A 12,123-nucleotide genomic window follows, 5' to 3' on the forward strand; every position below is an offset into this window, starting at 1 on the left:
GCTAACGTGCTACCAATGGCGTTTTGGTAAATGAACGGTAGATCGTTGTGCAATTTCTCACGGACGGTGTGTTCGTGGATGCACGAGACAAGTAAAAGAGAAAGGTAGTGCAATACGTACACTAGAGAGGCTTATAAATTGGAATTATAATTTTTTGTCCAAAAGTTAATTTTGTGTTCAAAAGTTAATATTATAATTAAAATTTTTCAAAAAAAAAGAATAAGTTGAGTTGATGGAATACCCTATAAACTATATATATTATCATTATTAGCCCCTCAATCCAATAGAAGATTATTATATGAGTAACATTAGGATTCTTTTTGAGTCTGGATACTTTCCCACTCGACGGGTACAATTGGGTCTCTAGCTTTATCAGCGCTGTTATGTTTAACGGGACCCTCATGTGGCGGTGATATCGCATCCGCGTTACGCCGACGTTGATCTAACATACGTAGATGTAACACGACGTTGACCAACACATTTAAATTGGTGCCATATTCCCTTAAATTGCAAGAAGAAAATGTTGATGGACGGTAGGATGAGGATGACGTAGAAGGATCGAACGGAGAGGGAAAAAGAGTAGAATTTAAAACCCCGTAATTGACTGGTTGACCGGTCAACAGATGCAGCCGCGCTTTTACACCGCGTGACCTGAGACGTCGAGTGAATGACGCGCTGTTGCTTTTCGGTTGACGGTTTATCCGGGCCGGATCACTAGGCCGACCCGTATTAGTAGCTCCGGCCTGTTAAAAAGTGGGCCGGGCTTCGGATTTTACTGCGTTGTGGGCTGCGTTACAGAGTTTATCGAATTTGATCTTATATACAATTTAAATTTCAAAAAACAAAATAGTGAAAGGACTGATGAATAATTTTTAACTGTTAGATTGAATAATATTCCTGTCTCAAATTATAACCTGAACCATTTATACGATTAGAATTCTGTATTAACAAAAAAATTGAAATCCTAATTGTTGTGTAATTTAATCTAAATGATCTAAATATAATATAGAATTAATTGGGGCTTTACATATCTTGTGATATCTAGAATTTAATTTAAAGTAATAATCTGAGCCATTGAATAAAAACTCATTTGCAATATTTATATTGTGTAGTCTTTAATCTGAGCAATAAAATTAGGATTTGGTCTGAAACATTAAGTTTGATATGAAAATCATAAGTTGTACAAGATTCAAAAGGTAAATGTTTTGGGTCCTTAAACGAGATGGTTCTTTCTCAGAGTGAGAGATATAAAATTTTAAAATTTTATTACAAAATTATATACATAAATGGATATTTTGACAAATAAGTATAATATTCTAAAATTATATACATAAATCAATAAAATCTTAGTTTGGGGGTGAGAAGTAAAAAAAAAATCTAAAATACACTGGTTATATTGCTGACGTGGAGTCTTTAACCAATCATATTGTTCTGTTGGATTCTCCGTCCCATCATAATTAATAAAAAAAGTTTTTATTATATTTTTTTTAAAAATAAAAAGATATGATTGATTTGCTATGGGCTTCGAGACTTAGAGTGAGAGAGAGAGAGAGAGCGCGTGTGAGTGAGAGTGCCCATACTTACAGAGGGTCCAAAGCCCATGCATGTGTGAGTGGGTGTTGGAGGAAGGAAACAAGAGGGCCCATAAAGCCCATGAATATTAACACTTGCGTGGGTACGTGTTCCTCAGGAACACCTTTAAGGGTCCTCCTCCCCTTCCTCGCCGCGTTATTAAATAGAAATCTTTTTTTGTTTTTTCCCTCAAATCTTACCGAATCCCCCAACACATTTTTCTCGGCACGCCTAAACGCTTTCCTCTCCCTCTCCCCCTCGCAAATTCGCGGCGCCTTCGTCGACGATGGCCTCATCCGCGCCGAATCCCCCTCTCCTCCCCATCTCCAACCCATCCTCCGGCGCCGGAGCGGCGACCGCGCCCCTCTCCGGTGCGGCGGATCCGCCGATCGCGACGCCGGCGTTCCGGCTCTTCCTGTCGCGGCTCTCCGAGTCGGTGCGGCGCTCGCTCTCCAACCGCCGCCCCTGGTCGGAGCTCGCCGACCGGTCCGCGTTCTCCCGCCCCGACTCCCTCGCCGACGCCACATCGCGCCTCCGCAAGAACCTCGCCTACTTCCGCGTCAACTACGCCGCCCTCGTCGCCGCCGCCCTCGCCATCTCCCTGCTCGCCCACCCCTTCTCTCTCGCCCTCCTCCTCGCCCTCCTCGCCGCCTGGTGCTTCCTCTACCTCTTCCGCCCCGCCGACGCCCCCCTCGTCCTCCTCGGCCGCTCCTTCTCCGACCGCGAAACCCTCGGCGCCCTCGTCCTCCTCTCCGTCTTCGTCGTCTTCCTCACCTCCGTCGGATCCCTCATCATCTCCGCCCTCATGCTCGGCGCCGCCCTCGTCTGCGCCCACGGCGCCTTCCGCGTCCCCGAGGACCTCTTCCTCGACGAGCCCGAGCCCGCCGGAGGGGCCGCCGCCGGCCTCCTCTCCTTCCTCGGCGGCGCCGCCTCCTCCGCCGCCGCCGCCGCCGGCCCTGCGGTCGCCGCGCGCGTCTGATCGGATCCCCCTCAGATCTGCGACAGATCGGTGCGGCAATCAATTCCCTCTTTATCGTCTAGTGTTTGTCGGGGTCTAATTCGTGTCGAGATTATATACACGATCGTCGAACATAAGCAAATTTAAGAATTTTTAGTAGGGATCCATTAAGTTTCTTGTCTGGTAGAGCTTTGACGGACATATCTGATCCAGGAAGTTTGAGTCTATTTCTCGTCGAGATTATATACTGAATTATAGAACATAAGCAAATTTAAGAATTTGTATTACAGATTAATGAAATTTTTTGTCTGGTAGATCTTTGATGAACAGATCTGATCTGGTGTTTTAAGTTCTTCTTGATCTAGTTTGCATAATCAACTCTTGTTTAAGGTTAGATGATGCATGTTCATAGATCTTCTCTTATTGTAGATCGACTATAGAATGGCGTTTAATGTGTGCTAATCAATGCTTCCTTGGGTCTCAGATCTAGATTTAATTTGTGTTTTGTTTGCGTTGGAGCATGTCTGCTACTTGCTATTTGGCGTTAGGATTAAATTGTCGTGCATGTTGGTATATCCTGTCTCATCTTATATTTCAATTGAAGGATGATTCAATCAGATTTTATCACATTAGGGTGGTGTTTAATGTGCTAATTGATGTGTCCTTGTTATCAGATCTAGATCTAAATTTGCAGTTTCTTTGCATTGGAGGATAACCAGCTATTTTCTGGTTGGTGCAATAATTATGTTGTCATACTTATTGGTAGGTCTTGTCTCATCTTATATTTCAATGGAAGGATGATTCAATCAGATTTGATCACATTAGGGTGGTGTTTAATGTGCTAATTCATGCTTCCTTGGTTATCAGATCTAGTTCTAAATTTACATTTTCTTTGCATTGGAGGATAACCAACTATTTTCTGTTTGGTGCAATAATTATGTCGCATGCTTGTTGGTAGGTCTTGTCTTGTTGTAGATTTCCAAGGACGATTCAATCAGATTTTATCACATTAGGTGATGTTTAATGTGCTAATTTGATGCTTCCTTAGTTACCAGATCTAGATCTAGACTCGGGTTTTCTTTGCATTGCTGGATAACCTGCTTTTTTCTGTTTGTTGTTGTTTTTTGTTTTTACTTTTATTGTTTGGTTGCAGCATGAAAGACACTAGAGGGGAGGACAAATGCATACTTTGAAAGGAAGAAGCTAGCAATATATTCATGGAATTGCATTTAGAAGTAACATTACAGAGATCTCCTTTATATAGCATCAGAAATTTTTAAGCATATTCTTTTATTTAGTATGGAATTCTTGTGATAAGTTTTATACTATAGTTTTTTTTCCCCTTTTTCTTTGTACTGAAATCATTTATGAACTCGTGATACTTTATAATGCTACCTTTTAGTTATGTCGTGAACAAGTGCTGGTATTTTTCCATGCGTATATCGGCTGTTTGAAGGATACTTTTGGTTGGTTGAAGGTTTCACAAAATGTTTGCATCTTGAGATATACAAATATATGTAGCTGGAGATTCTTCTTTATTTTGGGGCAGAGGAAAGGTATACCAGGTTCTCGGGAGGATTAATCTCTGAGATATGTTCAGTCGCAAAATTTTGCAATTACTTTGCTGTACAGAAACTTGTCTAAGAAAGAATGAAGTAACCTAGGGTCAAAAATAAAACCGAAACATATCATTATATTCATGTTATGATCACCTTGGTTACCTGGTTGAGATTCAACCAGTCAAGTTAGCGTGGTAGATCGATTGGCTATAGATAGATGGGCTCTCAGGTTGGGTTGTACATCACATGAAGGTGGTTTTCAACTTCAGTCAATTGGGGATCTTAGATGGAATGGTAAACTTGCTTAAATTTTTAGAATGATTGTTAGTTGAAATTTTATATATATTTTTTTAACTTTTTAAAAGATTTAGCTATTCATGATTTAATATGATAACATATTTTATCTATAGGGTGCGTTTGGTTTGCACTATGAAAGATTACTAGTAATAAAAAGAGGTTCGAGAATCTTATTCCTATTCATTATATTACTAAGAATGTGGCATTCATGTGTTTGGTTCGCACGATTATATTATTTAGTCATGTTATTTAAGTTTACAAAAAATATACAATTAATTTATTTAGTTATTTAATTAATTTTAGATAATGCTATAAAAAATTTCAACTTCTTTTTAGAAAAAGGGAGAGAGAACATAGATTAGAGAGAGAGAGCATAATTAAAAAAAATAGGAAGAGAAATAGAGTTGAGATTAGAGGGAGTGAGAGAGTTGAGATTTTAGAAAAAGAGTGGAAGAGAGAGCTTAGTTTAGAGAGAGAAAAAGAGTTGAAGTTTAGAGAGAAAAAAAAAAGTTTAGAGAGAGATGAAGTTAGAATGTAAAGAAAAATAATACCAACTAGCCGCGGGTAACGCGAAAGAAGGAGATTAGATATATTATGATTACCTCAATCCATTAATATGAGGATACTAACCATCCCTCAAGAAAATGAGATTAGTATTTTGGGATGAATCTCATTCCCAAGTAAATCTAATATTACCAACTAAATTACTTAGTACGTTTAGTCAAACACTGTCATATTTTTTTTTATTTCTATTGGATTACTAGGAATCTTAAAAAGATAGTGTGAACCAAACACACCCATAAAGTAATTTATTTTATTCTAAACAAAAGACTTCCGAATATGTCTAACAAATGACTTCACATTTGATTACATTTCTTATCGTCCAAATATACAAATCTTTTGAATAAGAAAAAAAAAAATACCGAACAACATATTCGTATATCCAAACAGAATCTTAGTTTCTTGATAAATTTAGAGATCTTATTCTACTTGGAGATCTTATTTTCCATGTTCTTGGAATTTTATGACACTTCCTGTTAGGAACTTGGACTATTGATGAAGCTATCTCGTCCTTTAGTACCATCGCATGTTGTAGTCTTCCTCTACAACTGAACTGCATCTGTTTTGTCGCAATACCTGTAAGAAAAAGAATTGCTGCAGAAAAAAGAATTGCTGCTTTTGGAGTTATTAAATATGGAACACCGGCTGCTTTCATCAGTGGATTTACTGTTATAATTAGCAATCAGCTGAAGTAACTTGAAATAATAATATTAACTTACTGAATCTGTCCATAATTCTCCATGCCAAAACCCACTAAGCAACCAGCGTCCTCAAACTGGGAAAAAAAAAGAAGTTTTGTACAGATAGTCAAGAAATCGAAATTTGGCCTAGAAATTTCCCCAGCATCTTTCTCCCAAGTCTTATCAACAGATCAAAAGGACCCACAAAACATCGGTACGTGAATAGAGATTAAATTAGTTTTAAAAGTTAAGAAGCAAACAAGCACTGTTGCCTTCGATCTTGAGTACAACAGAGAGAACAGGAACAAGCCACTTATTAGAATCCCATGTATACTGTTGTAACGATCCAAATCAAGGGTATCGATAAACAGTGTGACAGTGCTATCAGAAATAAATAAGATTACAAATACAAATGATTGCCTTGATAAAACTCAGGCAAAAAATGTATATTGGTGAAATAGCTCTTTGCTATAAGTCTGACTGCCGGCGAAAAAAAGAACTTTTGGGGAAACCTTTAACTTTATACACACCCCACTTTATTTACTTTCCCCTCGCATATCCATTTGTTTCTTCTGCGACGGTTGCCCACACATTTGCCATCTTCTCCGAGTATCCAATCTGCAATGTCATCAAAACAAGGTCCTCTTTGTAGTTCCAGTACAGTAGTGGTGTAGATGAATTAATTTTCTTTTGACCACATAGAGCAAGATGATTCCTTTTTTCTTTTGCTAATGTGTCTTATGTTGGGAAGAGTATAACTTGGGACCTTTTCTTTCTTTTCAGTTTGGGGGTTATAGATTGCTGCCACCTTGTACCAAGGAGATTAAACTGGCTTAATTTACACAAAATAATTGAATCACACTTGAATGCTAAATTATATGTATTGAAGAAACATCCAAGTAACGTAAGAAAAAAGTCCAACAATATTAAATTAATTGGTCAGGAAACCGTATCAGATAACTAATTTGGAAACGCACTGCTACAATGTAATCAAGTTCATAGTGTGAATTGTATAGTAGCAAACTACTTGATTTGGTCCAGTCTAACAGATTGAAACAACATCATAATCAGTTCAGGCAGTTTGTTGTGTGATTTCTGGCATTTTAGGATAACTGTACCGTGAATAATAGTTGGGAAAGAAAGAGAAGAAAATTAACTCACTTTTTGTAAGAAAGAAAAATTTAAGATCATAAGACGGCGCATACCTGACAAATTACAAACCCTTTCATCATTGCTATAAAGTCGCGATGTCTTTCTTTGTCAAATCTTTCAAGCTCACTCCTGTTGTTTTCCTGCATCATGAACACATTCGAGCTAAATATCCACAATTTTCAACATAAAAGTTCAATAACCAGTAATACAGATATCATAACAAAGTGATATTTATTTAAAGCAAATTGGTATAAAAATGTCAAGTGAGTCATCATTTGAATCATAGCTTTTTGACTTCAAATTGCATTTCTAACAAAGACAACGCCAAATGCTTCAATAAAAATAGGTACTACCAAGTAGAAGATTCAACTGCTAAATGAAAACTATAATAAAGTATAGTTGGTACAAATTTCCGTAGAACATGTCTGATACAAATCTATAATCTTATATGGGTATCATCCATAATTTATTCATCTGAAACTACAACCTTCTATCTGACATCCAAATGCAACAAAAGTGTCGAGAGTTGCAAAGTATTTCAGGTTTCACGAAAGAAAAAATGTGTTTCCAGGCAATACAGTAGCGATTCCATGCAAGTAGCACAATTACTTCTTGCTGTCAAAGAAGCTTTCTTCTTTCAAAGCTCCACACGTATATGGAACGTGTTAGATTGCAGATCAGTACAACAGGAAACTTGGTAAATATAAAAAAGATATTTTCTATTAAATAATCTTAATACGGTAAAAATTTGCAAAGTTTACCAGTAATGTTACGTATGCAGGAACTAGTAGTAGGTCACTCACAAACACAAAGTAAAAATAAAAAATTACATCACTTTAAGAAATAGCGGTATTAAATATTCTTGATGGTGAGCAAAAGCAGAATAGCAATTCTATCATTAATGAAAATGAGAGACTATTCCCTGGTCCCGGTCCACCATGCTAGTCATGGAGAGGCAGCTGCCAGCCCTCCACCTCATTCCTTTAAATGACTGTGAGGTCCGCAGCTGACAAGGTGGAGCACTTTTACGTAATATCTCAAAGTACACATTTATGTAATTTCTCAATGAAATTATTGAAGTTGTTTCAGCTTCAAAAACCAAGATTAGAATCACAAGATTTTTACCTTTATACGTTCGTATTCTCTAAGTGCGCAACTTTTAGCATCTTCTGTTATTTTTATTGTTTCCTTCAGCTCTTCTATTTTATGAGATCTAGTACGATCCAAGCTAAAAGTTTTTGAGGATGCAGCTTCAAGTTTTTCTGCCCTTGCTTCCAATGAAAACAAATCCGATGAAAGTGTTTGTACAGTCAGTAATGCACTAGAGCGATCAGCAAAAGCATTGTGAATGGCTAGCATTACACCCAAGTACTCATGGAGAGTATCCTGCCAAAAAAACATATATTATTGTGTAACAAATACATATAGCAAATAAACAAAAAACTTTAATGAGAACTTCATTTTCTTCGCTTTTTGAGTTTCATGATCTGAAACTTTCAAATATACCAGATATTTAACTATGTTTGCATTAAATCCTCGGTTTAATCTGCTAGCCTTCAGTGCAGCAGTTGCAAATTTTTTAATCTCAGCAGCTCTTATTCTCTGAGAACTACATGTTGTCTCCTCTGTTTCAAACTTTCCCAGCTTCATAAATGCCAATCCTAAATTACCCATAGTTTCTCCAATATTCTGCTGTGCTTTAGCAAGTGTTTCAGCCTGCACATGACAAAAATTTAAAGATGACATGTCTAATGCTTGCGGTAACGACCGATAGAGATATTGTTTTGAACAGAGAATAGAAAGATCTTTTCACAGGATAGGAAAGCTAATTCAAAATTGCTACTTTGTACAGCAAACAGCAAATTATACATGAAACTGAAAGGAAAAACTTTGCCTTACAGATGAATATGGTAATCTATAACAAATCTAGCATTCCCTTCTCCATGTAAGTGCTCCATAATAGATTAAAGCTATTAACCCTCGTAGCACAGTATCAAATAGCATAACCAAGAACACCGATTCATTCAGACGCTTGTGCCATGATTTGGCATGTATGTGTTTATTGCTAGCATCCTTTCCATATACTCAGTAAATCAGATCAAATTAATAAAAGCAACAAAAAGAAACTACTTTTAATGTTACGCATAGAATCTAAAGACAATTGTACGTAGAATATCTAGTGAACAACTTCAAATCCATCTTCTCGCATTTGTCTAGGAAACTGCCATATATATAAAACTTTTACTCAGACAGATGGTTACATTAAAATAAAAAAACCATGCAATTGGTTAATTACGTCAATTAGTCTGACGTGGGGGCCTACAGCTTATTGCAGATAAAAAAGTTTTTCCCATGGTAGCAGCTTATGCGACATTTGTTATACAAGTTTCAATGAAAAGAGTATATATTCTGGGAATAATGTTCTCCGAGATGGTAGAATGAGGTGAAAACTCCTCAATTTGCGAAATTCCGGTGGGCCACACATGTAGAATCACATAACACAGTTGCATCGTAAACCACTGAACCTACTTAATAGCTTCTCTAGTGAAGTAGGCAGCATTTCCAGTCAAAATAATCAGTTAAAAGCCTGGGCACAAATCTAAGCCTGGGCACAAATCTCTAAGAATGGTCGCCTGCATTGTCACACCATCTAAATAGCTTTTCTTGTCATTCTCCTCAGTAACTTGAAGGTATTGAATTTACCATTAAAGGATCAAACCTACAGCAGAGGTGGCTAAGAAAGATTTGTAAGTCAAAGATTTAGTAGAAGAGATAACCCAAAATAGGATTGAGAGTCACACTAGGATTTAAAATTTATACAATTCATGCCCCTGTTCTGTTACCATGATGATGAGTGTAAAGTAAATAAGAAAGAGTCAAGTTTCCTCCTTTTCTAAGAAGAAAAAGGTGAACTAGTACTAGTACTTCTCTAACATGATCTATCAACCTAGCAGAGCTTCAATATTAGTATTTAAGAATTACTTATTAAAACTCAGGCACTGTACATTGAATTTCTCTTAACGAACATATTGTATCGATTGCGCAGATAAATAATGCTGCAGTTAAACTACTAAGAGCCTATCCTAACGAAACAAAATCCCTGAATTTTTGCATTCCGATGAACCTGATAAGAATCAATATATGCCACAGAAACGCAAATTCAAGGCAAATTTTTGAAGAAAGAATCCCCAAGTTACATATCATGCAGATATGTAAACCTGCTTCCAACACCCTCCAATTTCATCAACAAGCAGTTTCATACCAACAGAAACTTAAATTCAAGATTCTACAATCTTAAGAATAAACAAAGTGGAGGAGACCACATACCTGTTGGGAGCTGGAGCTGAGCTGCTTCTCCCATTCCTGTAACTTTGCCTTCCTCTCTAAGAACTCTTTATCCTCGTCCACTTCCGGGGCAGACACCCGGCCGCCCCAATCGTTCACCACCGACTGCTTGAGCTCTCGAAACATCCTGAACAGATCCCTCCCCCCCTTTCCCATCGGCTTTGCCGCTCCGCTCTCCTTCGCGATCGGCTTCGCTGCAATTTCATTCACCAGCGGCGGCAGCGAAAGCCTCCCCGGCGCCCTCAGGAATGCGCGGAGCTCCTCGCTCCGCCCGATCGCGGGGTGCGCCGCGAGGCGGCGGAGGTAGCGCTCGATCGCGGCGCGGCGCTGCTCCACGAACTCGTGCTTCTGCATCACCTGCCCCTCCACCACGCTCTTGTCGGGACGCGCCGGCACAAAGAGCCCGCGGTAGGCCTCCGCGAGGCGGTCGGCGAGCGCCACCACGTCACGGAAGCGCCGTCGCACGCGGAACTCTCCGCCCCCGCCCGCGGCGCGGGCCGTGATAAGGTAGGTCACGAAGGTGCTCGACCCCGACATCAACGACGCTGTGGGATCGTGCGCCTTCTCGGGTTCGGAGACGACGATGCCTACAAACTCCGTCGCAACGGCGGCGCGGCTGGGTGAGGGTGGTGTGGCGGCGGCGGCGGCGGCGCCACTTCGGCCACGTCCGCCGCCGACGCCGTTTTGGGACTCGAAAACAGCGACAGAGGCGGCGGTGGGGGACGAGGAGAGGGAAGAGGACGACGAGGAGGAAGGAGGGCAGGGACGGAGGAGTGGATCTCCGCTGTCGATGGCGACGGGGACGGTGGAGAGGAGATGAGGGGAGAAAGAGTCGTCGTCGTCGTCGTCGTCGTCGTCGTCGTCGTCGAGGGCTAGCGTCTCCAGCTCGTCCATGGTCGGCGGCGGCGGCCGTGGCGACGGAGGATCGAAGTCCACGTGGTTCACCGCCGCCATCATCTCTCTATCTACGAATAAGTTAGAAGAAGAAACTCCGACATATATTTATTTAATGGACAAAATAAGGGGGGTTTGGTCAGATGGGTTGGATCTGCCAGCGACGATCCACTTATGCAGAAGGGTAGCAGTGGCGGGGTTTCTAAATGTAATCGTAAAAGCTATGTTTATTCATACATTTTATGTTTAAAATATAAATTTTAAACTTATAAATTTTAATTGGATTCTATCAATCATCAGTCTCAAGTCTCAACCCTTGGGAGCAGTGGTATTTAAATTTTAAAAAATTTAATTTTAAAAAAATTTCTACTCTTTTATAAGAATTATATAATTTTATATTGTTTTGATAAAAATATCAGACTACAAACATAAAATATTTACATATATAGTTTAAAAAATTTAAAAGATTAAAAAAATATAGGGCTTACCTGGCTTAGCATAGTCCGTACCAACATATTCGGCTGTGATAAACAAATTTGGCCTGGTACGACCCAGGCCGAGATTCATAATTGGACCGGACCGAGCCAGTAACTGATCAGTTTTGGCCCGGCCCCGGAAGATGTGGTTGCCGGATTAGCAAACTTAAAATTAACAATTATATAACAAAAACTAAATAGCATGATAAAACATAAATAGAAATAATCCAAAATATCGTCAGTTAACATAAACTAAAACATTCAAATATTAGCACACTTAAAATTAACATTCACCATCAAGATATAACAAAAACTAAATATCATGATAAAACATAAATAGAAATATTCCAAAACATCGTCAGTTAACATAAACTAAAACATTTAAATATTAAAATACACTTTGAATAACTAAAAGTCCACAAAATTCACCAAAAAGATAATATTCTTAACCTAATAACTAAAAGTCCACAAAATTATACTAAAAGATTTGATCATCCTTGACGTCTTGTTTTCCATACTTGGCAAGCTTTCGGAATCGACCATCTGAAAAATAAAGAAACCAATTTAAATGCATTATACAAGGTGAACTAAAAATCATCAAAATAGAACTTAAATCTACTTATTTGAGT

General features: G+C 38.9%; 2 protein-coding genes across 4 annotated transcripts; one reads left to right on the forward strand and one right to left on the reverse strand.

Moving 5' to 3' along the window:
• On the forward strand, positions 1,744-4,068 carry LOC109727781 (PRA1 family protein B4-like). The gene is made up of 2 exons (XM_020257955.1): positions 1,744-2,581; positions 3,684-4,068. Exon 1 carries the CDS (start codon positions 1,859-1,861, stop codon positions 2,549-2,551), a length of 693 nt encoding a protein of 230 aa, XP_020113544.1. The 5' UTR covers positions 1,744-1,858; the 3' UTR covers positions 2,552-2,581; positions 3,684-4,068.
• On the reverse strand, positions 5,839-11,213 carry LOC109728147 (sorting nexin 2B-like). Of its 3 annotated transcripts, XM_020258490.1 has the most exons (6): positions 10,107-11,211; positions 8,286-8,495; positions 7,905-8,165; positions 6,833-6,919; positions 6,394-6,435; positions 5,839-6,245 (listed from the first exon to the last, which is right to left on the reverse strand). In XM_020258490.1, exons 1-6 carry the CDS (start codon positions 11,079-11,081, stop codon positions 6,168-6,170), a joined length of 1,653 nt encoding a protein of 550 aa, XP_020114079.1. In that variant the 5' UTR covers positions 11,082-11,211; the 3' UTR covers positions 5,839-6,167. The 3 variants fall into 3 exon arrangements, with proteins under 3 accessions (XP_020114079.1, XP_020114080.1, XP_020114081.1); XM_020258491.1 differs by lacking the exon at positions 6,394-6,435 and having other exon boundaries at positions 10,107-11,207; XM_020258492.1 differs by lacking the exons at positions 5,839-6,245; positions 6,394-6,435; positions 6,833-6,919 and adding an exon at positions 7,484-7,785 and having other exon boundaries at positions 10,107-11,213.

The sequence above is a fragment of the Ananas comosus genome, linkage group 23 (genome assembly GCF_001540865.1).
Source record: "Ananas comosus cultivar F153 linkage group 23, ASM154086v1, whole genome shotgun sequence".
NCBI lineage: Eukaryota > Viridiplantae > Streptophyta > Magnoliopsida > Poales > Bromeliaceae > Ananas > Ananas comosus.

Coding starts and splice junctions, on each gene's coding strand:
- LOC109728147 (XM_020258490.1), bottom strand. CDS start 11,081: ATGATGGCGGCGGTGAACCACGTGGACTTCGATCCTCCGTCGCCACGG. Junction 6,920..7,904: donor GAGAATACGAACGTATAAAG/GTAAAAATCTTG, acceptor TTCATGATGCAG/GAAAACAACAGGAGTGAGCT. Junction 6,246..6,393: donor AAACTGAAAAGAAAGAAAAG/GTCCCAAGTTAT, acceptor ATGACATTGCAG/ATTGGATACTCGGAGAAGAT.
- LOC109727781 (XM_020257955.1), top strand. CDS start 1,859: ATGGCCTCATCCGCGCCGAATCCCCCTCTCCTCCCCATCTCCAACCCA.